Below are 26,860 nucleotides of genomic sequence, written 5' to 3'. Positions count from 1 at the left end.
GTATTGTCTATCAGTTTTGATTGCTGAGTAATACTCCACTGTATGGATATATGATAGTACGTTTATCCATTCCGCTGTTGATGGGCACTTGAATTGTTTCCAAGTTTTGGTTATTGTGAATAAAGCTGCATGAACCTTCACTTATGTTTTCATTTCTCTTGAGTAAATACCTGAGTGGTTTTATTTTCTTAACTTTGCCTGTTTTTTAATATTTCTACAATGAACATACATTACTTAAAAACATCAACAACAAATACCAGAGTAGGAAAAACCTGCCCTATGTCCCATTGTTTTAGAAAGCTCACGTAAGGTAGGAAAGAAAGCCTTAATCAATATATTTTAGCCACAGCCGTCTTGATGCCAGGACCATGCATCCAACTTCTCCCCATGAAATTTAGGTGTGATTAGAGAGATTTCTTTCCTTGAGTGCTTGCTACGAGTTCACAGGACACTGAATTGGCAAAGGTGTGGGGCAGAATTTTACACTAACGGTGAGTGTCACTTGGTATAACCCCCTTAACTAGCAGTCTGGCAGCAGCCATTAAAATAAAAAACACACATACTCCTCAATCCGTCCGTTTAACTTTTATGAATTTATTTTAAAAGGTAAACTTATACAAGTCTCCAAAAGGTGTGTAGGTCAGCATCATTTGTAGAGAAAATGTCTTGGGAGCCACCTAAAAGCCCATCAGTAGGACACTAGTTAAATGAATCATGGTATGTCATTCACTGGACTATTACAGTTAAGAGCAATGAGACTGATTTTTTTTTTAATTTACTTAATTATTCCTTTATTAATTGGCCAAAACTTTTAGTGCTTACTGAAGGGCCAGACAAAATGATGGGAGCTGTCACATGAGAGAATCACAGTTTGTATTTGTTGCACAAAATATCTTAATTTTTAATATTTAAACAGCTTAATTGTCTAATCAGCTAGAATACTTCCAGCTGAAGAGAATTGAAAGCCGAGTTCAAACTGGCTTAAACAACAATGGCATTTATTGGTTCACACATCTGGAAGTCCAGAGGTAGGGCAAGCTTCAGGGTTGATTTAATCTAATGTTTCCATTGCTCTTTCTTTGTGATTCTCTAGACCAACACTCTACAGTGGAACTTTCTGCAATAATAGAAATGTTCTGTATTAGCACAAAATAATGGGAGCCACTAGCCACATATGGCTATTGAGCACTTAAAAAGTGCTACTGTAATTTAGGAAATGAATTTTTAATTTTTTTATTGAAGTATAGTTTATTTACAATGTTTCAGGTATACAGCAAAGTGATTCAGTTTTATGTGTGTGTGTGTGTATATATATATACACACACACACAAAATACACACACACACACACACACACACACACATATATATTCTTTTTCAGATTCTTTTCCATTATAGGTTATTACAAGATATTGAACTGCAAAGATCCTAACAGAGACTGCACACTTAGACATTAGTTCACTCTAGTTCATCTGTGTTACTAATAAAGTCCAGTATAGTAACAGAAAAAAAAAATATTGAATATAGTTCCCTATGCTATAAGTAGGTCCTGGTTGTTTATCTATTTTATATACAGTAGTGTGTATCTGTTAATCTCAAATTCCTAATTTATCCCTCCCCTTTGGTGACCATAGGTTTGTTTTCTATGTCTGTGAGTCTATTTCTGTTTTGTAAATAAGTTCATTTATGTCATTTTTTTAGATTCTACATATAAGTGAAATCATATGGTATTTGTCTTTGTCTGACTTACTTCACTTAGTATGATAATCTCTAGGTCCACCTGTGTTGCTGCAAATGGCATTATTTCATTCTTTTTTATGGCTGAGTAATATTCCACTGTGTATAGATAGATAGATAGATATAGCTATAGATATATACATATACCACATCTTTATCCATTCATCTCTTGGAGACTGATCTTTATAGATGATACAGAACAGCATCCAAAGCTGATAAACGAGAACCCAAAAGGCAGGAAGGTCAGTGCAGTTTTTTACCATTTGTGCTTTTAAGACAGTATGCTTGTATTTGTTCTCATAGGCTTTTAGATATGTGAAATATCTGTGGACAAATTTATAGAAAATTCTAAAAGTAGTTGCTGCCGGGGAAGCAAAGTGCAGAACTGCAGGGATGGGGCAGGAGAGGGTGTTGTTTTTAACTTTGGACTCTGAGGCTCTCTGAACTTTCCTTTATCATGTGCATATATTACATATTTTAAATTTCTCTGTGAGTTAAAGAAATCCATCTGATCTCAGCCCAAAGAATGGGAGCACTCCCGTTTGATTCTCTGGGACGAGATACCAGAGAGTGATTTTCCAAGCAGGAACTCACAAGACTCTAGAGCCGGCCAAGCCCCAGGCTGCCTGTCTCTGTCACCCCTGACCCTCCTCAACTGGAAACTGTGATGATTACCATTTGCATAAGTGCAACCACATTGACCCGTGGTCCTGGCTGCCAGATTTGAATAAGGGGAATTATTTGTATTCCACGGGCATCTCTGATTGTGGCCTTGACCAGCTCTGAGATATCTTTCAACAACGAATCACCAGCAGCCAACCCCATGACCTTTGGAAAATGAATTTGCCTGCCGTTGGGCTGGCCTCAGTTCTCTTGCCCGAGTGAAATGTCAATTAGATCACTGGCTGAATCTCGCTTTTGTCTACTTAAGCACATTCAGCTCACAAACCTGCAAATGTTTGCTTGAGTCTTTCTAAAATAAGACTTCACACCCAAACTCACAGTGTGCTCTGTGTGGTCACTGAAAGCAACCAATGCATCGATTCATTGGGAAGATACAAATATTGAGTCATTATTCAGTTGTCAAGCAAATCAGACTTTGTGGTGCTGTGAACAGACTGCATTTAATTTGGGTTTGTGAACACTTTGGGTCTCATACCATGGGTGTTTCATGCGTGGCATTCTTTTCCTTCATTCCCAGCGCACATTGTTACCCAAGCCAGACAATGAAGAAGATAAAACCCAGCTTTCTCTTCAATGAACTTTAGGAGTTATAGACAGAGCAGAAATGACTGCAGAGGAGGGTGTGGCTGGGTGCTGGTGATTCAGCCCAGAATAATAGAGTAAGAGGACCCCACCACGCAGTAAAACTCCAATAACTGTAATCAGTTTCTGGAGTTTTCTGCACTCAAAACTGAAGACATTTCACAGGGGTTCAAACAAAAGGGGTTTTCCGAAGATTCCCTTAAGCAGAATCTCCTTGCCCCCATTCCCTTTAACCTGGCTTTACTGCCCATGCCTTATTTTAAATATCCCAAGGGATTCCTTTCGTCCTGTGTCAGCCTTACTCAGCTACAGGGAAAACACGTAGACCACAAAGCCAAGATTCTAAACTTGAACTCTACTTTAGCAATGGTCCTGTATTGTTTTCCCTCAAAAGAGAAGGTCCATCTCTCCTCGTTACATCTCCTGTAGCCCATTAAGTGATGCTCTCACTGCAGCTCCAGCTGCTACTGTTTAAAAAAAAAAAAAAAGGCCCATCTTTGCCCTGTACACAACAACCCCAAGGCTCCCAAGCTAAGGCTTCCTGCTTTGAATTTTGAGGGGCTTTCTTATTGTGTGTCCCAGAGGTTGAATGGTTTGAATAAAACCTTCCCGGAGCCTCTTTACATGTCTTGGGCCATTTTAAAGTGAGGTCTGGCATTCAACTTTCTTTGGGGTCCATTGTGAAACTGCTTCCCAGATCCGCACCTTTCTGGCAATTAAGATGGTCCTTGTGCAGTTTGGGAAACCTGCTGTCAACCAGTATAATTGAGTTGTGGATGTGCACATCTTCTCTGCTGGATTGTTCATCGCAGGAGACGAGGCATCTCAGTAGACTATCAATCCAAGACCGTTTTCTGGAATCAGCTCTTTAATGCAATTAGATTTCCTAAAATGAATTCCTTTCTTTGCCCATTTTACTACTGAGACAAGTGAGAGCTGTGCTTTTATACTAAGTGGTTTGGCCAGCTTTGCCGTTCCTGTACTGCAGCCTGCCTCGCTGCCTGTTGAACAGAGGACTTAGAATTCAGGTCACTCTACTTAGAGTCATAGACATATCAAGCTAGAGAGGACTTGAAGAAAATACAGTCCACGCTTCTCTCTTTAAAAATGTGGTGATTAAACTTGTCCAGGAGCGTTCAGACAGTGGGCAGGAGTTGTGACCTAAACCTTGGTCCCTTTGTCCTACGTCCAGGGCTTAATTTATAAAGGTGACTGAGCGATAACACAGGGAGGTGAATGCCATTAAAAGAAAAGTTCATCATTCCTCAGAGTTTTCCTAGAAATGTGAGGCACACCATGCCATGCAGGGCCACAGAGGGAAGCACCAGGGTCAGGAGACAGAAGCAAGAGGGAAGGAAGACCACAGCCTGTACTGCGGTTTCCTTGGGAAAGACAAGGCAGGGCTCGGGAAACAGCTTGGGACTGGCCAGTCTGAATAATTCCAATGGGCCTTGGGGGAACAGAGGCTGTTTGTAGTGGTCTGGTACCTGGCCCTGGGGTGATGTAGGGAGAGAAAATATTTGCTCCGTGTGTGAGAGTTAGGTAAAGGAGGTGCTTGGGGGTAGGGACTCAGGATTGGTTTGTTTGTATATGAAAGATGGGCTCACTGATAAATTGCTTACTATCTCAAGGAATTAACTAGCTCTAGGAGTGGCAGTCTCTCCCTAGTCAGCAAGACCCCCTAAGATGTCAGGCCATCAAGAAATGAGGAAAATTGGGCTTCCCTGGTGGTGCAGTGGTTGAGAATCTGCCTGCCAATGCAGGGGACACGGGTTCGAGCCCTGGTCTGGGAAGATCCCACATGCCGCGGAGCAACTGGGCCCGTGAGCCACAACTACTGAGCCTGCGTGTCTGGAGCCCGTGCTCCGCAACAAGAGAGATCATGATAGTGAGAGGCCCGCGCACCGTGATGAAGAGTGGCCCCCACTCACCGCAACTAGAGAAAGCCCTCGCACAGAAATGAAGATCCACACAGCCAAAAATTAAAAAAATAAATAATAAATAAATAAATTCTAAAAAAAAAGAAATGAGGAAAATTTAAAAACGTGAATATACCCCTAAATCGCTGGGATTCCTCAATTCCTACTTATTACCTTCCCCAGCCACCTCCTCACCATACTTGAAGCCCCAAACAGATTGAAAGAATCAAGCATCTCTGAATTCTAGTGGCATTTCAGAGTTGACAATACAATATAATCATCATTTACTGTCTTATTTTTTTCACTGGCATATTGTATGTCACTCTTCCTGCTCCAAATACTGTGACCTGAGGTGTTCTTGATCAAGTCCTGAGTATACTGCCAAATGCTATCTTAGGATTTTAAGTAACTCTTCCTCTCTCTAATCCTCACTTTCCTCTTCTGTTAAAAACGATGGACTTGGACCTGATGATCTCTGAGATTGCTCCCAATACTGAGATTCTATGACTCTATAGTTATAATCACCCAGACGGCTGGAATCTCCTTCAGCAGCACTGAAGGCCATAATAGGAGATATTGCTCATGATCTGAAAGTAAACGGTGATGCTCTAAAGTTAGGTGGATGGATAGGTAGGTAGGTACATAATGTTTCCCAAGAAATCTCAGTGTTACCCTTTACAATCAGGGCTCAGAAAGAAAGTCCAAGGATGATAGCTCATTCAGACTGGAAGACTGGACATCCCACCCCCTTTCTCCCCCACCTCATCCCGCCCCCACTCCTGAATGAAACAAAAAGGTCATCTTCTCCTACACACACACACACACACACACACACACACACACACACACACACACCGCTAGATTCTTTTCTAAAATATGTGGGATCCATAAAGTAGCAAATGCCGTCAGATCTCAAGTTGTGCAAATACAGAGACAGCATTTTCAGTCTCATTGAAGAGTAGTTGTCAGAAATATGCCATTCATTCAGAGTCTCTAAGTGCTCTGCCAAGCTTTAACTTGATTAAAATTGAAAACCACATCACTGGAAAACCAAACATGAAATCAAAATCTCCTTACTCAGTGCTCTTACATTCTGAAGCCTGGGCTTATGGATTATCCTCTGTTAATTTATGCCATCTTTGTGCCATACATTAATTTTGAATATATTTGTTGAAAATTTCCTGTAGCTTGCATTTATGGTTGTCAAAGGGGCTTTTATCTTGAAAAAAATGGTACTGGTTTTAATTACAATTCTAAATAGCTTCATAACCATCGTGAACCCTGGATTTACATCATCTTTATGACAGCCGCACAATTCCCACTTTATTGATTTTGTCATTTGCTTCATTACAGTTAATGCAAACCTTTTGTACAGACACAGTTCTAGTACTGCACTCTTCTTGGAGGGGTTCGTATAGAACATCATGACCGAAACAGACACCATCCCTCCACCCCCTGTTTCCCCCGCAATGCTGACCGAAGGAAAAATCAGGACAGGAAATAGTTCCAAAGTGGCTATCCATCACAGACAAAGGAAATGTTAACTCTGACTATCCAACCCTTTCCTCTGATCGGATGGGTTCAACTTTTCCGTTTTCAAATCCTGAGAGATGGCTTCGCTCATTGTGGCAGGATCACTGGATTTATCCCACCCCAAGCTTCATTTGCCGTCTGTTTACAGAAGGCTTGTTCATGGCAGCGGTCACCCCATTCCACAATTCCCACGTGAATCCTGAACCCCCTGCATCCAGTCTGGCCGGGGGCAAAGGAATCAAAGTGTACTGGGATATAAATGTGCTGTGTCCTCTGCTGAGGATGTGGATGTCCAGGAAAGGATGTGAAGAACCTAGGATGGGAAATTGAAACCTTGGGTGGTGAATTCAAAAAGGAATTTCCTAAGGAAAAAAAAAGAATCAGAGAACTTGAGGAAGTATAAGAAGACACAAGCTCATGCATTTGTACCCGTCGGGCTCAGGCCTCCGAAGGCCAGCAACAGCTGAGGAAGCTAGGAGAGCTCTGGGCGCCCAACGAGTGAGGGAGGCTGCTTTGGGGACTCTGTGCACAGAGGCCAGCACACTCCATAGCTGAAGTTTGAATGGCTGAGAAAAATCGGACTTTGACTTGGAAATATGCATTTCCCCCCTCAGGTCCAACTTCCAAGGGTTGTGAGGGAACTAACATTTAGCTGGGATGAACTTGCCAGAAAAAGCAGTGCCAGTCCCAAGATCATTTCTGGGGGTGAGGATTCCCATTTTTTATGTACTTTAGTGGCAAATCTTGGGAAAATCCTGGAAGACTGATTCTCTGCCCTGACACCTCCCAGCAGCTTCTTGGTAAATCACTCAACTTGAGGGTATCACCCGGGATGGCTTTCTCCCCTTCTGCCTTCAGAGGCTGTGTTCCCCATTTTTTCAGACCCCCCATTAGATGTGGGATATCCATTTTTACAGTGGTATTGCTTTCTGATACCACTGTAAAAATTATTCAGTGCTTTTCAAAAGTCATCTCTGATATGTATAGCTGATTCACTTTGTTATAAAGCAGAAACCAACACACCATTGTAAAGCAATTATATACTCCAATAGAGATGTTAACAAAAAAAAAAATGTCATCTCTGTGACTAATGGGAGGAAAGACTGTTTCTGAGACATGCTGTTTCTGACCAGGAAAAGAGGACATTTCGAGGAGATGAGGTAGAAGGAGCTGCAACAGCCTAACCCCTTATTTCTAACCCCATAAGCATCCAGAAGCTTGGGAGAGCTGGACTTGTCCTATCTACCAGATGCTCCATGAATCTCTACCCCATAGGCACTGGTGAGGACATCTGAGCTTGGTGGGTTCCCGTGGAGCAGTTTGGCAGGAGTGATACCACATTTCATTCATACTTGTATTTTTTTCCAGCCTACTGTTCTGACCTCCAATGCTTGGATGTTTCCTGTCTTAACTGTTCCAGACAAGAGGAAACTCATATGTACATTCTCAACATACTGCATTAAAATAAAATCTCACTCCTTGGATAGTACCTTGTAACAACAACATGAGGAAATCTTCATATGAGGATTCAGGGGCTGGATTAATATTTTGCAGCCCTGAATGTCTGCTCAGGAGAGATGCATAGAAATCATCTATTTCACCCCTTTGTCTGACTGATAGGGAAATTTTAGCCCATGGAAGTTAGACCATGACCCAGCAAGGTCAAAGATCCTTGTCATCTGCTTCCTGAGCAAATTGTTTTTATTTTCCCCACTAAACCACAGCCTCTTAGATAAAACTCTACTACTGGCAAATGAGAAAAAGAGAATCTCTGTTTTTCTTTTTTCCCCTAGTGTAGTGTTTCTTATTCTCAGTTCTTATTTCTTTTTTCTGGAATCAGGAGAGAAATTAGAAACCTCCTTCAGGCTGGATATGGCCAGCTTAAATAGCAGTAGCCACGACAGAAAGCCAGAAACAGTAGCTCCAGGCGTGGAAGCTTATTGGTTAAACTGGCCGTCACCTGGGTACCCAGGTGGGAACCATCTCAGAGGGGCCTCTCTGACTTCCAGCCCCTTCTCTCCTTTCTTTTTCTGGCCTCTTCTTTCTGATCCAACTTTTTTGGATTTATTCAGCTCAGTGAGACCATTGTGGCTGCCCCAGAATCCTGTGGGAATTTGGAGCCAAGCAGTCAGGGAAATGACTCACCATTTTCACCTGGCCTCCATCCTCATCTCCTCCCCTGAAACCTTGCCTGGGGGCTCCCATAGCCCACCCATACCGGAGGCCCGGGCAGGGAAGGATTTCTGGTCAGAGATGCTTCTCTTGCTGCCGTGAGGGTAAGCCAAGGCCTCCTTTCCTGCCTTCTCAGAGAGGGAAGCCAAAGAACCAATCTGAGGACAGGCAAAAAGAAAATGAGGAACTCAGCTGCTGAAATGCAAACACGATCTACTGAGTTATCTGTGCTGGGTACCAATGGAGAGGAGGGAGCAGTGGTGTGGAAAATACAAAATAGTGGCTAATCCCCCAACATTTTATATTTGCCTTAGGAATCGAGCAGGTGCTTTTGCCCCCTTCCATCAAGTTTACCATCCTCATTCTTTTGCTTCAACCAATTTTTTTTTTTCCAAAGTGTAAAGTGACTGGTAGTGTCCCCAAAGCCAGCTAGGAGAAAGAGTTTTAAAATTTGCTGTAAATAATTCCCCCATCCCCCTTGTTTCTCTCCATCATTCTCATTGCTCTTCAAATGCCGAGACATTTTTTTCCACACCAGACCGAACTGGGTTTATTGCCTGATTGTGCCTAGTGTAAGATCTGCCCTAGGTCGTATGGTAGTTCTATTTTTAGTTTTTTCAGGAACCTCCATACTGTTCTCCATAGTGGCTGTATCAATTGACATTCCCACCAACAGTGCAAGAGTGTTCCATTTTCTCCACACCCTCTCCAGCATTTATTGTTTCTAGATTTTTTGATGATGGCCATTCTGACCAGTGTGAGATGATACCTCATTGTAGTTTTGATTTGCCACATAGCACAGGGAGATCAGCTCGGTGCTCTGTGACCACCTAGAGGGGTGGGATAGGGAGGGTGGGAGGGAGGGAGATGCAAGAGGGAAGATATGTATATGTATAACTGATTCACTTTGGTTTAAAGCAGAAACTAACACACCATTGTAAAGCAATTATACTTCAATAAAGATGTTAAAAAAAAAAAAAGAAAGATCTGCCCTAGGTTTCCCTGCCTATCTCTGTGATGTTGTCACAGGAAGATTACTCTCACAATGTGATGCTCTCATAAAGCTCCTCTTTTTAAATTTTTTTAAGGTAAAATTCACATAACGTAGAACTCACCATTTTTAAGTGTGCAATTCAGAGGCATTTAGTACATTCACAGTGTTGTTCAACCATCCTTCTGATCTAAAACATTTTCATCCCCCCAAAAGGAAACCCTATACCCGTTTAGCAGCCACTCCCCCTTCTCCCCCTCACCCCCCAGTCCCCAACAACTGTTAATGTGTTTTCTGTTTCTATAGATTACCTGTTCTGGATATTTCACATAAATGGAATCATACAATATGTGCCCTTTCTTGTCTGGCCCTTTTACTTAGCATAATGTTTTCAAGGTTCATCCATGTTGTAGCATGTATCAGGATTTTGTTCCTTTTTTATGACTGAATAATACTCCATTGTATGGATATACCACATTTTGTTTATCCGTTCATTCATTGGCTGACATTTGGGTTGTTTCTGCCTTTGGCTATTGTGAATAGTGCTGTGAACATTTGTGTACAAGTTTTTGCTTGAACGCCTGTTTTCAGTTCTTTTAAGTGTATCCTTAGGGAGTAGAATTACTGGGTCATCAGGTAATTCTGTGTTTAACTTTTTGAGAACCCATCAAACTGTCATTCAGAGTGGCTACACCATTTTACATTCCCTCCAGCCATGTAGGAGGGTCCCAATTTCTCCATGTCCTTGCCAGCACTTGCTCTCCATCTTTTTGAGCATAGCCATCCTAGTGGGTGTAAAGCAGTATCTCACTGTGACCCCCTATGGTTTTGCACCAAGCACTTCCTATGTGCCAGGTGCTGTGAGGCAGGTGCAGTCGTGAGCAAGACAGATCCTGCCCCTTCTCTCCTGTTGCCAATGAGTCCAGACATCCATTATTCATTACAAGTCATAGCGAAGAAAAAGAAGCTGGCCTTTTCCTAGAGTATTTCAGTTCTGTGCATTAGCTGAATTGAATATAGTTATCAGCACTGCCCATGTTGCTGAGTTTTGATGCCCCTTTTTTCAGCAGTTAATTACAGGAAGACCTTGATATCCCCTTACACTGAGCTTACAAGACACATTTTAATTGGCTTCTGCTGCCACAAAGATACCTTTGAGTGACACCTCACTAATGGCCACTGACCCCGTACATCTGAGTACATGACCTGGTGAGGGCTACCCAGTTGTTCAGGACCCGTGGCTTGTACACCTTTAGAAGACAAGCCTATGTGACACTAGGGAAGGCCAGGCCCAGGAAAGACTGATTAAAATCTGTGCAATTTGCCACTTGCCTGGAGCAGAGAGAGCCATTTCCCTGGATGTGCCTCACCCCTGCTCAAGAAGCACTAAGCTGTCCCAGCCTGGTCAGGAGACTGCCCATCAGTCCCAATAGGTGACCTGGAATTGTAGCATCTCCTTAGGGTGTAGATCCCTTCCCATTATCCCCAGAAACTGGAGCTAAAATCAGCCTGGTTTCTCCAATGATCCTAAAAGTCAAGTGGCCTAGGGCTCCCAGGGAATCTAATTCAGAGACACACAGGGGAGGTGAAGGGACCCTATTGACTGCACTGCCCTCACCTCCCATCTTCTGGGTCAGAATGCTTGCAGGCCAATGACAGCAACTGGGTCCCCGTGACATATGCCAAGACCAAACCTTGACTTTTCTCACCAGCCTCTTTCTATCTGGATATGAATGAGTTAAGTCCACACAGTCACTTTATAGGCTCCCCATCCTTGCACTTTGAAAGTCAGGGAGAGGTGAGATAGCATGGAGGGTGAGACCTAAGTTTCCCGGATCAGGAATATAGGTGTGAACCTGACTCTCCGATCTATTAGCTGAGTTGCCTTGAAGATGCTACATAACCTCTCTGAACCTTGGTTTCCTCCTGTGTTTACAGCTAGTCCTACTGCTGTGAAGTAAGTGCTTTAATGGAAGGATGACCAAAGGGTCAGGAGGTTTTGGAGAGAGTGGTTCATTTTGCCTGAGTTTGCAGAGGAAGGTTTCATAGAGGGTGTGGCCTCTGAGGAGGGCCTTGATGGAGGGGAAGGGATTCCCCAAACGGAGGAGGGGGAAAGGACCAGCAAAAGTGAGTACGTGGTACTCTCCCATGGCTTATAGCGAGGGTGAACAATGCCATGCTAAGGAGTCTGGGCCATTTACAGAGAAGCAGCATCACCTGCAGTCATTATGGGTGTAGACAGATCTGGGTCCAAAGCCGAGCTTAGAGATGAAACTCTTGATGCCTCACTTGCCTTTTCTGTAAAATAGGGGTGGTGTTATTGTGAGACCCAACTGAGAGAAGATATTGAAGATACTCAGCTCAATACTTAATGCCTACTAAATGTGAGTAGGTACTACGTGTGGTGATTATTGTGGTTGTGTTGTTGTAACAGTTACAGCGTAAGGCCGCAGGGAGTCGTTCAAGGTTTGTGTACAGGTTAAGGAATGTTAAGATGAAGAAATCATACACCATAGATGATGGTGTGGCATTTGATTAGTTTAGGTGCTCAATACATTACTTGAGTGGTTATTAATTGCAAATGGCCACGAAGAAATGGGGTTAAATTTTGTAATTACCCTTCTTAGTGGTTCACGCCTACGGGAGTTGTAAATATGGGCCTGTTTTGACATCATTGTCCTGGTAAGAGAAAAATTTGCATTGTCTTCCGTACAGGGTTTTGATGGCTTCTTGTCTTTCAATCTCATATCAGCTGGAGAAGTGCAAAAAGCACGTGAGTCTGAACTGCTGCCCTCAGTCCAGAAAGAATATATTGAATATCTCAATAATAGATTCTTTGGTCTGGGATGGAGGAAGAAGGGATAAAAGGATAGGCTCAAATCACAGCAGGATCTGAGTAAGATGAGCAGGAACTTTCTCTTAAAAATCTCATAAGAAATTGACCCCAGGCCCCATAACTTGAGAGCTGAAAGAGCCCTTTGAGATTATGTAAGACGAATTCTTATATTTAATATTATTTATTTCAAAGCAAAGAAAATTAAGCAAGGCCACAAATACATTTTCAGAGTGCATACATTTCATAACTTGCATACTCAAAACTTCCTTTCGGGCTAAATGTTATTATCTCCATTTTACAGACAAAGAAACTGAGACTTGGGGGCATGGATGGGGCATAGTCTGTTCAGGCTGCTGTAGCAAAATACCGGAAACTGGGTGGCTTACCAACAGCAGAAGTGTGTTTCTCACCGTTCTGGAGGCTAGGACATCCAAGATCAAGGTGCCGGCAGATTCTGTGTGCTGAGGGCCTGCCTCCTAAACAGCTGTCTTTTTGCTATGATGGAAGGGGCAAGGGAGCCCTTTTTTTTTTCTTTTTTTTTTTTTAAATTATTTGCTTTATTTATTTATTTATTTTTAAATTTTATTTATTTATTTATTTATTTATTTATGGCTGTGTTGGGTCTTCGTTTCTGTGCGAGGGCTTTCTCTCGTTGCGGCAAGCGGGGGCCACTCTTCATCGCGGTGCGCGGGCCTCTCGCTATCGCGGCCTCTCTTGTTGCGGAGCACAGGCTCCAGACGCGCAGGCTCAGCAATTGTGGCTCACGGGCCTAGTCGCTTCGCGGCATGTGGGATCTTCCCAGACCAGGGCTCGAACCCGTGTCCCCTGCATTGGCAGGCAGGTAGGTTCTCAACCACTGTGCCACCAGGGAAGCCCGGGAGCCCTTTTTATAGGACCTCTTTTATAAGGACATTAATCCCATTCATGAGGGCTCTGCCTTCATGACCTGCTCACTTAGGGGGATAGGCTTCAACATATGAATTTGGGGAAGACACAGACATTCAGTCTATAGTATTCTGCCCCTGATCCCTTCCAAATTCATGTCCTTCTCACATGCTAAATATGTTCATTCCATCCCAATAGACCCACACTCGGTCCAGCCTCAACTTAAAAGTCTCAAGTCCAAAGTCTCATCTAAATATCACCTAAATCAGATATGGGTGGGACTCGAGCTATGATTCATTCTGAGACAAAAGCTGTGAACCTGTGAAATCAAATATATGTGTGCTTCCAAAACACAATGGTGGGACAGGTATAGGCCAGATGGTCCCATTCCAAAAGAAAGAAATAGGACAGAAGAAAGGAGTGGCAAGTCCCAAGCAAGTCCAGAACCTTAAGACTCCAGAATAATCTTCTTTGACCCCATGTTCTGCCCTCCAGGCCCACTGGGGCAGATGTGAATCACATCAATCACATGGCCAGAAATTACAGGAGCCCTCGTCTTCCATTTTATAAAAAATGGGTAGCAAATGTTGAGAGTTGGAAATGTGGCTAAATTCAAGGAAGTCTTAAATTTCTACATGAGAGATCCATGGGGTTTTCTTTAAAGGGAAACAAAGATCTTTCAAGGTCTTAGGAGGCTGTCCCTGCCCTCCTGTGATGCAGGCTTACTGTTTGGGAGAGACCCTTGACTTCAGACCAGAGTGGTGCTGCTTGGTAAGCATATTTGAATGAAAACCAGTGTCCCACCTGGGCTCCGATGCCTGCAGCCACTTCAGTATCGGAAAAAATACTCTTCTCCGGCTGTGCTTATGGGTCATATTCTCACAGCTGGAATCATCTACCCCTAGAGTCCAAAGGAAAAATTTCCAAAATGCCCATGAGGGTGAAAAAATGTTGAAACTCACTACAGTTTGTGCTGGTTGATTGAAAAAGAAGTAAAACACAGAGATATGGGAGATAACTTTCAGGCTTGTTAACAAAAGCACATTTCGTCTTTCCAGTTTCTCACTCCCTCTCCCCTCTGCCAGGGAGGAACCCCAGATGGTTATCACTCAAGAGTGTAACTAGGGAAACCACAAACCGACCCCCCATTGCTATGGAGACAGCCTTTTATTTGTTTGTCCTCTGAGTATTCATGACATCAGCAAGGATGCCTCTTACAAAGAAATTTTAATTCCCAATGAGGAAGGTTAAGAATCACATTAGAACATTTCAGCCACTTTGAAGGCCCCCACCAGTCCAGTTGCAGGTGTGTTTGTAAAGCAACAGCCCATTTTACAGTAGCTGCAGTGAGGAGCTTTTTAGAGATGATATAACTGAAAGCCAGGTTTGTGAATCAACAGACATTTTAAGGTTTAGCGACATTGGTGAAGGGATGATGTGCTGAGAATAAATGTTTCCAACAGAGTTATACACTAAGGTGCAAAACCATCAGGTTTACCTGGGACGGAAGAGTTTCCCAGGATTGGTCTCAGCAGTTTCAGTGCTAAAACGGGGGAAGTTCTGGGCCAACCTTGGCAAGTTGGACATCCTAGCTATAAAGTCCTTTGGTCCTCATATCAGGTTGACACAAGAAAGGCTGGATTTGAGGCATGCCTCAAAACATGAGAGCACATTTTGCAAACAATTACCAAACTTCCTCGGTCCCTTGGTCTAAAAGTTGCTGAGAAAAGAAATTCTCTCATTGTGAATATGGGGTATCTTCGTTTGATTTGCTTTTTGTTTGCTTGGTTTTTGTTGTTGTTGTTTTATCTAGAAAAGCCAGATATTTGTTTCTGAAACTTGTCCAGAATAAATGAGAGCTCAGCTTCTTCCCAACAACTGTCCTTCCTGCTGAATTAATTTGCAGGGATTTCTAACACCCCCCCCCACACACACATTTTTCTGCACAAATTCATTTGCCAAATCCCCGACAAACCGGAAACTATATAAACACAGAAGTGGAGTTATTGATATTTCCCAGTGATGTGTAAAACACGCCTTTATTCTCCAAAGTCTGGCGTGCCGCTTTGGTGCTAATCCATCATCTGTGTTTGCATTATTGCAGAGCTGGCTTTCAGGAGCATCTACTGGAGTGGATGCAGTTATTCTCCTGCTGAGAAGTTGCATATGTCAAACAGCAGTATGATATATACTGTATAAAAGGTATTATGCTGGGCATGTGGCAAAGTATGCATAACGATGCTTGGTAAAACAGATCCATGCTTCAATTTTTAACTAAGTTCTAGGCAGGATGTTCTGATCAGAGACCTTAGTTAACCTAGGACTCTGTCCTTTGCAAAGTAGATTTGGTTGGTTGAAGTTTGGGAATGCTAACAATCACTTAATTATCTAAATATCTCTGTAAGTATAACTGATGCAGGCATGTTAAATTTCAGAGATCAATATCACTTTCTTTATCTATCTTATAATATGTGTTTTCATTTACATGCGTATAATAGGGAGATAGTACATGTAATTATTATGTAGGAACAATAGGCATAAAGTTGTCAGTTTTATAGACAAGAATCTTTACCTATCTTATAATATGTGTTTTCATTTACATGCATATAATAGGGAGATAGTACATGTAATTATTATGTAGGAAAAATAGGCATAAAATTGTCAGTTCTATAGACAAGAATCTTTGTGGATACATAAATAATTCATGGATCAGTAAACATATCTATATGCAGTTGTTCTTAGGTCTGGTGGGCAAGTGTACAAAATGTGCAAAATAATAGATTCACCTCTTTTTGCTCATTTGAGATGTTTTAATGTGGAATTACAGTAGCTCCTTAATGATGAGCGATAGTGACAATTCATTAGCAGACTGTGGCTTGGATCAAGTGTTTGATTTGCCTACAAAGCGTGACCAGTACTCAATTATATGAAGTGTATGCATTTCTTTTGAACATGATTTTTTTTCCTTTTGCCAGTTAAAATAACCTTGAGCTTTACTTTGTTTCTTTTGAAGACCCCAGCCAGCAGAAGACAAATGCTTCTATAATTTGTTCTTCAATAATGATTTTTTTAGAATGTTAAACTGTCATATAAAGCAACCTTCAGAAACACTACTAGATTTCTTGTTTTCTCCTTAAAGGACAGTTGGCTAACAGGAAGAAATGGAATAGCAGGTCAAGGCTACTTCATGTTTTGTCTTCTGGCTTGTTTTAAGAAAGCAAGTTCTTTTTTTCCCAGGTTTTTGGTTTTTTGTTTTTTTCATAGTTGCAACATTCTATTTCTCCTCGGTGCAGAAAAAGAAATACACTTCGAATATGTTTATGTTGGAACATATCTATTTCATCAAAAACAAATTCAAATTAGTTTCGTTTTTAGAATTCTCTTATACCTTTTAAGATAACTGAGATATAAAACCACAGGTGGTAACCATCCAAATATTTTCAAAGGATTTCTCACACTTCATTCTATACCCCGGTACCTAATCAGTGTGAACATCTAATAATACTCAGTTGCTCTTATAGGTTCATTAATTGTTGGATTCCGGGACCATAGACTTGCTTTGAATTTCTAGTAAGGCTTCCCTTGTGAATTTCATGCAGAAGCCCTTCCACTTATTTTGCGCATTTTGTGTAGATCGTTTTGCTCGGAAATTAGCAAACTGCTTAACTCCAAAGGGTGCGGAGCTTTAGCTACTTCCCCCATTTAGCATTAGGAGGACTGCAGCTAGAGTCGCTGCAGTCCTATAGCAAAACACTGCAGCTGAATTTTGGGCCCAGAGTGACAGTGCCCTGAGGCTAAGTTTACCGATCCATGGGCTGAGATGCTTGAGACCCACAGAACATCAGGATGAGAAGTGAGCATCTGGGTAGGTGTACCCTGGTATGTAGACCTTGCATCTAGATAGCTAGTTGGGAATTCTTCTTTTCTTCCAGCTCTCTAAAGCCTATTTCTGGAGCTTTCTCTTTTTGAGGTATTCCTCACGGAGTCTCAAATGCATCACTGAAATCATGAAATTTTCTTTCTTCTCTTGTTGTGTGGTGGTGGTTGGGAGATAGATAGATGCCTCTTGATACTGTAATCAGTTTTTCTTTAAACCCCTTTTTAAGGATTTAGATGTGCTTCTTTTCATTTTTGAACTGCAAAAATATTTCTATCCTGCTTCAATGATGAAATTTGAAATTGTGATGGAAAGAGATGAATTGTGATAATATTATGCTTACAAATGGGAATTCTTACAAAAGCACTATCTCCCTGTCCGCTGTTTGCGGAGATTATTTTAAGTCCTCCCTCACGCTGACTTTCCTTTCTGACTTGTTTATATTCTCAGAGTATGAAAATACAGTAGTCAGAAAGCTCCTCTCGGGGAGTCTGCATTTAGTTCTTGTTGGAGGATTCCTTTCTAAATGGACTCTGGTATCCTTTTAGCACTCACATTGTTTGCCGAAATCTGAGCTGCCCAGGGAAATGAGAGCAGTTAATTTAATATCATGAACGTTTGGGGGCTTCTCGCCTTATTCACAGGCAGGAGAGTGTAAATCACATTGAGTATTCTGTATAAAGTAAGAGGACAATAAAAGTCGCCTCCAAAAAATAAACAGCCAACCTTTCCTCCATCCACTGCCTTCCTGCTCCCCACCTTCACTCTGCGCCCATGGAAATCTCCCTTTCTTCCAAGCAACCTTCCCAAATGCTGGCTCGCAGAGATCTGTGTGGCAGAAAGGCGGCCCCCCATGTGCTCGTGAAGGGAATGCTCTGTCATTATTGTTAGTGCCGGGGCCATAGGGCCACAGCCAGGACAGTGTTGCTCGTGGCTTAGAGCTTTCTTCCATACATTTTGAGCCCAGCCCTGTCACACTTGCTCTAGAAGGACTCATTCTGCAGCCATACGTGACCAGCTGTGAAGTCCCTGGCGCTAGGCAAGGCATGGGGGTAGGTTATTTCGTGGGGCAAGAAGAAAAGATTCAGTAGCAGTACAAAACACACTTCTTACTGCCAAGGAAAAATAGAAAGAGGGCTACCAGGCACTTTCAGATGGCTGAGTTCTGAGTGCTCCCGTTTCCGAAGTTCCTTTTGCACCTGCCTCCTGAGTAACCGTGTGTGGAGCCGGCAGTGGGCTTTTTTGATTTGTTTTTAAGCGGATCTTTGCATGAGTCTTTTCAAAGGCCCAGTATCGACCTTTGACTTGAGAGCTTAGAGCATACATCGGCAGCCTCCATCCACCCCCAGAAGCAAACTGCTAAGACAAATGCTTTGGCCTTAGCTCTGGAATGTTCTCTATGTGCCTATTTCACTTCTCTCCCAACACCCACAGAAAGATGCTGGGTTTGCTTTGATTTCACCTCCCCTCTCCTGTGCTTCAGGACTAACTTGTGTGTGTCTGAGATGTAATTTTGAAAGAAAACGAAAACTTGTCGGACCCACGTGTGTTTTTACTTTGTTTTAGGGACCTAGATTATTTGCAGGCAGTATCAGAATTGATTGCAGACAATTAATGAGCATTTCACGAATACTCTGATGCTCAGTGCCGTGGAGATGTAATAGCTGGGAAGTGAAGTAACTCGGGTTTTCGTCTCCTGACAGGACCCTCGCAGGCCTTTACCCCTGTAGACTTCTGTAATGAATGATGCGTCTTGGGAAGGACTCTGACCACCAAGGCGGGGATACTGTTTATCTGTGGCTCGAATGAAAGGAGACAATCTTGGTTATAATAAATGTCTTCTAGAAAAGCACACTTCAGCATAAATATTTTAAAATTTGATACATTTCATGTGTTCCAAAATACTCTATAAAATACACCCACAGAGATGCTTATATTAAAGCTTGGTTTTCCCCATTATTCATGAAGAACTAGGTGTCGACTTGTGCCACCCCCTGAAACTATTTAAACATCACGTAATTGATAACGTACTAGAGATCTCTGCTTTTAGCCTTAAAATGAGCAGAGTCCTTTCAGAGACTCTGTCCCCACTGCTCTGTATCCTGAGTGGCAGGACCCTGATGGGAGACTGACTAGTGGATTTTTTAAAATCTTTTGCACATCTCCTTCCCCCCCTACCCTTTTTAATTTCTTTCTACCACTTGATTTTTTCTCTTCTTTCTGTGAGTTTCTTCTCCCCTGCAAGTTACATACTTTTCATGTAAAAGTCTGTGAATTTAGAGTATCCTGTTTGGTTTCTGGTGCACTCATAAAGAAAAGGAATGGAAAACGCTTCACAAATCTGGCAAATAAATAATATCCTAATAGCCAGGACCTCTCTAAAATGTCTGCACAAAAGCAGGTGCACCACAGACTGCCATCTCTACGCACTACCCCAGACTTCCCAATTGGATGATTTAGGTACTTTTCTACTTAGGCGGATGGTACCGTTTTTGCCGAATTCAGCATGTTCAATGAACAATTTCTTGGCGCCAAAAGCCAGCTCTACTGCATTTCTGCTTGGTAAGGTTCGGTGGCCTTGGCGTGGAGCAAGGGTTGTTGATTCATTGGCACTTAAACGATGATAAATCTAGAAGTTGGGCAGTGGTAGCAGGCTGCCTTAACAGAACCTTTGCGGGGAATCAGCGGCCCCAACGCTTACAGGAGCTCTACAGAAAGGCCACTCAGTCAACTCTCGTTAAGGGAAGAATTCAGGGTAGCAGGAACTACTCTGAGATCCCGTGTGAGTTGGCGTCAGCAAGGACTTTGAACGCTAGATGTAGAATTTGTCAACCTACGGAGTGCTTCTGCTTCTTGAGATACCCATTTCCTGCCTATTCTGTAATCCTAAACACCTAGTGTGTTGTATCGGGAGCGTCTTTTGAGATGATTCCGTTCCGCATGAGACCGCGGCAGAGCCCATCTGCTGTGATGCGCTCCATCACTCTGATTCTACGTGTTTCATTCCTGCGTATTTACGCAATCCTGCATCTATATATTTTTTCAGTGATAATAGGATTTTAATTGTAATTCCACCTTCCTTCAGCAGAATATAAAATGCTCCAAGAGGGCTACCAAAGGCAGCTTTGACATATCTTCTGCAGCGAGTTGTCTTGGAATAGATTAGCACAAGTTTCAAGTGAAAATTCCAGCATCAGGAGAACCCTCCACCTGAGAGGGGCTGATTTTGTCTGAGACAAAAGAAAGAAAAAAGAGTCTAGGAGGGAGTTTTTCAACACAGTCACACTTCTTTCTCTCTTTCTTTTTTTTTTTTCTTTTTTTTTATCGGAGTATAATCGCTTTACAATATTTTTTTCCAGTCACACTTTTCTCCTGGCCCCCAGCATAAATTATATTTTGTGTGTGTTCCGCACACAAAATATAAGACAGCCTGGTGATAATAACCATTTTCTGTATAACATCTCTTTTTTTAATTAAATTATATATATATATATATAAAATAGATGATATTTAAGTTGGGGTGTGGTCATGGTAAATCTTCTGACTTACACGTCAGGCATTTGAGATAGTGGAATCTATTTGTTATCCTTCAACTAGAATAACCTCAGTCCCCAGCTGGAATGTATATTAGTCAAGGCATCTTTTTAAAAGACATGATTTCCGTGCTCATAAGATCGAAAGGGACATAAGAAAAAAAAAGTCCTGAAATAGGTGCATTTAATTCTCCCCAATTTAAATTTAAGTGGTATATCTTTAAGGCAATAATGATAGTCTTTTTTTCCCCCATCCGGAATGCTTCCATCCATGAATTTCTTTAATGTTGATGATGCTTGGTGCAGTTTGAGGGAATCTGTATTTAGTCAGAAAATACTTCAATAGAATGACCTACCAGATGGGCCCCATAACAAAGCACGGAGGCATCAAACCACCACAGACATTTGGTGCTTAGAATAATAAAAAGACTATAAAATTAGATTAGTTGAGTCTAATTTGGAATTGGTATATTCCCCATGCACCCTCGCTGCTCTTGGGCAGATAAAGCCTTGAGATTTAGCACCGTGTCAGAGCAGAAGACCGCAACTTCCAGTAAAAGGGAGACAGGGAGAGGGAGAGAGGGGGAAAAAAAAGCATTCTGGGAGGTCACGGAGGGCAGAGCAGTGACCTCCAATGATTTACAGGCCTTTAGCTTAATGAAATTGTTTCAGTGACATGACGGTAAGAGCTCGTAATGGATTGGATGCCCTAATGTAATGAAATTACTCCCTTCTGCCTAAAAAAAAAAAAAATGCGCAATTAATATTTACTGAGACCTGACAGCCTTTGGTGCGCTCGTCTGTGTAGTTCCCTCAGACAGTCAGAGAGGAGAGACAGCAGCGTGGCAGACAGGCTGGCTCTGCACGAGCTCCTGGCGGGGACGAGCAGAGCCGGCGAGGGTGGAGGGGCAGGCGCTCGGGGGACCAGGGACACCCGGCCCAGACTGCCCAGCTCCTCAGCACGGCCCCCACTCAGCCTTCATGCTCTTCCCTTGCTTTTCCACAGGCAACTAGACAACAACCGCATCAGCTGCATTGAAGATGGAGCCTTCCGAGCGCTGCGTGATTTAGAGATCCTGTGAGTTGATTTTGCGATCGCTGCCTTGTGTGCGTGTGCGTGCGTGTGTGTGTCCGGGTGAGGAGGAGAGAGGGGGAGTGTGTGTGCCTGGGGGGTCCGTGTGGATGCATTTCTGTGTCTTCTGCTGCAGTGCTATTAAAATTGGGAACCGGGAGATCCCTCCGGCTCACCTTGGCCAAAGTGTTTGCAGGCAGCAAAGTGGGATTTCTCTCCTCCCACAAACTGGGGTTACTGCTAATTAAGTCTCAGTTGAGTCCTTGCTCCCCCGATGCTCCCACGGTATTTGTTGCTGGGTGAAACAGATGGGCTGGAGTAGACCCCCAGCGCCTGCCAGAGCAATCAGGGAGCCTCTGAGTGTGGGCTTACTTACGGAGAGGCAGGTTACAGGTCTGGGAGATGAGAAAGGGGTAGCACCAGGGGGTCGGCTGGAATTACCCAGAATCAGAAAGGGACTTTAGCACAGGACCAGGGGGAATGCCAAACAGCCTGGTAAAGTCCAGTCATTGCTGTTGCACTTGGGATCACATCTCAGGATTAAATCCAAACTTTAAGCAGTAACCTTAAAGTGACAAGGGCTAGGGGGAAGATGAGAGGAGATGGACCCCTCCCCAGAAGACCACCCTGCACACCTTGTCTAGGAAAAATGTGTAGCTGCCCTTCTGTGTTCTGGATTTTCAGATGGGTCCAGCTAAGGACACCTGATTTCCAGGGGGAAAGTCGGCTAGGAGGCATCCTGGGGTCATTCAAACTAAAATTGAATTGTGTAAGAAAACATTTTGATTGTTCTCCCCTATGCCCCAACTACACTTCCAGCCGTCCCTGATTTGGGGAAACCTGGAGAGGAAGGCAATACAGCCTAGCAGAACTTGCTTCGGGAGACGTGCGGTTCAGTCCCGACTCAGCCCCTCAGTTAGCTGTGTGACCTTGGGCAAGTCCCTTCTGTGTTTGGACCCTCAGCTTCTCATTTGAAAAATGAAGGGGACGGTTGCTTTATCTCGGGGGTGACGTCCCCTTTCCAAGTTCTGTAACTGCTTGCTTCTAAAAATAATTCTGATGCTACAGTTCTAGCCAGAATGATAAGCATAGGATGTGTTGAGCATCCCCCTGAAAATTAAATAAATAAATAAATTACGTAGTCACCAGGTTACATATCTCTGACTTCCAGAAGAATGAATAAATGTCGAACAAATGAAAGAACAGGTACATTAAAATGTCCCTTTGTCCATAAGGGAAGGTCCTCCTTCCACCATCCTTTTCACCTGGCCCCGCAGACAGTAGCAGTGGGTTGGAGACGTCCTCTTCACGTTGTGTGAGAGGAAGGTGATTCCAAGAGGAATCACGGGAAATCAGAGAGGATGCTGATGCTGCAAGCTGCTGGAAATCGGATGAAAACCGAGAATTCCCGGTACAGAAAAGGCAGGACCCACAGCCAGAGAGGTCAGGTTGTCATTCCTAAGATGGATGGTCTCTCCTCACCCAAACTCTGACCCCGGAACCAACACCAAATGCGTGTCTGCTAGGGAGAGGATGCCAGCCCAAATTTAGTAACCCAGGACTCCTCGTAGCAAGAGGCTGGAGCTGAGAAGGGTAGGCTCGATTTTCCCTGCCTGCAAAAAAAAAGCCTCTGTAGAAAGGGCTGCTAGGAGCATATCACCTTCTTCTTGAGAAGGATGAGAAAATTCCCTGGGAAGAGACCAGGAAATGGAAGTCACCAGCTGCCACAAAACAGCTGTGACCACCTGACAACCCACATGTTAGTTCTCTCGACTCGGAGTGGTGTCATCTCGCCTCACCAGGAAGGCTGTCTGCGGGGAGAGGGAAGGGCTGTACAGTCAGACACGCCTGGGTGTGGAATCCCGAATGTGGTGGCACTTTGGCCAAGCTACTCCACCTCTCTGAGTCTGCTTCTTTAACTTTAAGAGGAGATGCCCTATATACGACATAGGAGGGGATCTCTAAATGATGTCCCCTCCACTTCCCTAACTTTCTCCCCACCATGCCCTCATCTCCACCAGACTCCTGTCCGGGACAGAATTGGATTGCCCCTCTCTACTCTGATATTTGCTATCAAAATATATATTTATATTTTATCCAGATACACCAGGTCTCTCAAACTTGAAGCTTAAAAACCCAGGATGGAAAAAAAAAAGTTCTCTTTGCCCATCATTATAAAGCGCCCCCAGGATCTGATTAGTTTATCTTCTCAATTCCAAACAAAGCTAGATCAATAGCTTTGTTTTAAAGACACTCTCATTTGGCTTCACATGGCTAAGCACTGAAAATTAATCATAATCAGGTATTCCATGGGTTTTTAATTTCCAGCAGAGGCACACAGCTTTGGAACCATCCGTCTTCATGGTGAGCCATTCTGAAATTGGCTGGAGCTGACATCTCCATTTAAAGAACCTCCCCGCCCTACCCCCAGACCTTCCAAGTCTCATCTACGCATTGACATTTTATAATACTTCTCTGTAATCACAACTTAGGCACCATAAAGAAACTTGACAATGAAATAATAAATAGGAACTAAGTGAGGGCATCATACATTAACTTAATAAATTCTTCAGAGAGAGAGACAGAGACGGGGGGCGGGAGGGAATTCAAAACACTCTGTCCGCACAAAGGTCGTGTCGAAGTATCTCAAGCTTTTAAAGTCTGCAAGTCAAGAAGACAAAATATAGTATTTCAGGTGTGTTTTCTCTCTGACACTAGGCAGCATGAAGTACAAAATAAGGAAAGACTCCTGATTACCTCATGGAAAGCTCTCTCAAAATTAACTTAAGTTTAGGGACAAAAAACTACTAGTGAAAATATTTCACATGGGATCACCCTGTTATTCCATCCTTTCTGCGGATGGAAATGCTATAAAACCTCTTTCCATCCAGTCTGAGGTTGGTTGCACTGAACCTAGGGGGTGAGTCTGGGCGGGAACCCCTAGCAGTAGGAACTGTGCAACATTGGGAAAGACTGTGAAATCTGCCCACCTCAACCTCATTTTTGACTCATGCCCAATGGCAGATGTCCAGCACAGAGTATGGTAGACAAAGGAAGAGAGCCACCACCCTCCCCTTTTCAGGTAGCCAGAAAAGGGAGTGAGGAGGAAAGCATAGTACGGGCGAAGCAAGTGATAACAGCTGGCATTTGTTGTGCAGTTACTAGTACCCAACACCAAAAGCAGTACTTTTACATCGTTATCTCTTTGCATCCTCACAACCCCTCCATGAAACTGTTAGTGTCTCCCTCCTTTTACAGAGAGATACCCATTTCAGAGAAGCCAAGTAACTGCTTAACTAGCAAGCCACGGAGCCTGTGTAATTAACCCTTCTACCAAGCTGCCTTTCTGATCTGTGTTGCTAAGGCTCTCGTGATGTTGGCTGCTCTGAAGCATGGCCAACATGTGCTGCAGGGCGGTGTGAACTGGCCCCAAGAGCTGGTCTAGGCAAGCTATCAGTGACTCGCGGTCCTGCCGAGGAGAACGCCAGAGCCTCCCACAGCTTGTAAAATTGTCATTCCCTTCACCCAGGGATGGCTCCCCACAAAGTTGAAGGTAAATCAGACTCACAGGGGAAAGAAAATCATCCTGCTTTTTCACTGACGTACATTCTAGTCCCAACGATGACTTATTCTTACTTCTGGACGTCACCAATTGATTTTGGTACTCCCCGGTGCTCCGTTCTCCAGACCTCCCTAAAATACAGCCCCAACTTTCTGTATGGAGCTTAAGGTTCTTAACTGAGGGACCTCGCTTTCTGTGAGTCAGACGCCCTTCTGTTACACAAATCATGGACCATTCATTCCTGCTTGATCTGTACATTTGGCGGTTCGCGTACTAGGTTTTCTCTGAGTAAGGCGTGTTTAAACCATGGTCGAATATGCCAAGACTGCGTTTCCCTGGCTGGTCAGGAATCATCTGTGGAGGGATTCGGAGCCCTGGGTTTCTAGCCCCCGCCAGCTAGGTAGAGGAGAGCCAGGCATGTCACCAGTTTTACCAGGCTCCTCTCTCCCCGACATGCCATCTTGGGTCGGAAAAGTGTTTAATGGAAAAAAAATTAAGAGTATGGACAAATGAAACAAAAATGAGACAACCTAGTTAATAAACTATTTAATTTTGTTTCAACAGTATTGCAGGAGAAGAGAAGAGATTCTCAGACATTGTCTCCTGACTACTTGTAGCAAATCAGAAGTTCAGTAGATATGCTGCCAAAAATGCCAGGCTAAAGATGTCAGGAACACATCCTGAAAGCGCTTTCCGTGAGTGGTCTGCCCTTGATAAATCACTAGTACTGGCCAAATTTCACATAGATGCGACAGGTCTGCAGATAACCCAAGAGTGCTGTTTTGAAAGCCTCACTCCCATTTATGTCACTTACCAATTTTGGAAGTTCAGTGACATCATCATAGGCTGGTTCTGGAAGGACCTTAGCTGTCTCCAGGATGACCTCTTATTGTTGAGATAAGGCACAGAGAGGTTGAGAGCAGGGTCGGGACTAGAGTGGGGCCCGCCTCCTAACATTTTGTACCCAGGGCACCCCGCTTCCTTCACCCTAGTCCTAGCCCTGGCTAGGAGACTAGACAAGGGCGACAGCAAGTTAGCGGTAACAAAAGACTAGGACCTGGGTCTCCGGACCCCTGATCCCATGTTCTTTGCCCACAGTGGGCATCTGCAGGCAGTTAGGCTGTTTAGAAGAAATCCCCTGGTAAGACTGGGGATCCTAAGCACACTTGTCCTTTCCAACCTCATCATTAAATGTTTTATATTATTTAGCAGGTTGGGGGAGGGCAAACTTTAGTCCATGACAGAATCAAACAAAGATTCTGCTTTCAGCTCCCTCGAAACCAGAGGTTGCAAACTAGATCACAGACTACATTGTGGCCACAGATGAGGGTTTTTTTTAATCCCGTGGAGTGTTTTTTTACCATTTTAAATTAGCATTTCAGATTGCAAATTGATGCTATTTTTTGTAAAAGTCCAGAATTCCAGCTTTGGACTTTGGTGAATCAGAAACATTGGCAACCCTGAGCTGCATTTCTGCA

The 26,860-nt window shown here is 43.3% G+C and overlaps 1 protein-coding gene across 2 annotated transcripts in view; it reads left to right on the top strand.

The window, feature by feature from the left end:
• The window catches only part of SLIT3 (slit guidance ligand 3), a 619,464-nt gene that overhangs the window by 419,669 nt on the left and 172,935 nt on the right, over nucleotides 1-26,860 (top strand). For both annotated transcript variants that reach the window (XM_082378749.1, XM_082378748.1), the window contains exon 6: nucleotides 21,755-21,826. In XM_082378749.1, coding sequence (XP_082234875.1) covers nucleotides 21,755-21,826 — 72 coding nt within the window. The remainder of the gene's footprint in view (nucleotides 1-21,754; nucleotides 21,827-26,860) is intronic.

Source organism: Balaenoptera borealis (assembly GCF_965194805.1).
Source record: "Balaenoptera borealis genome assembly, chromosome: 2".
NCBI lineage: Eukaryota > Metazoa > Chordata > Mammalia > Artiodactyla > Balaenopteridae > Balaenoptera > Balaenoptera borealis.
Note: the sequence above shows the minus strand (reverse complement) of the source record. Positions and strands in the feature narration are given on the sequence as shown.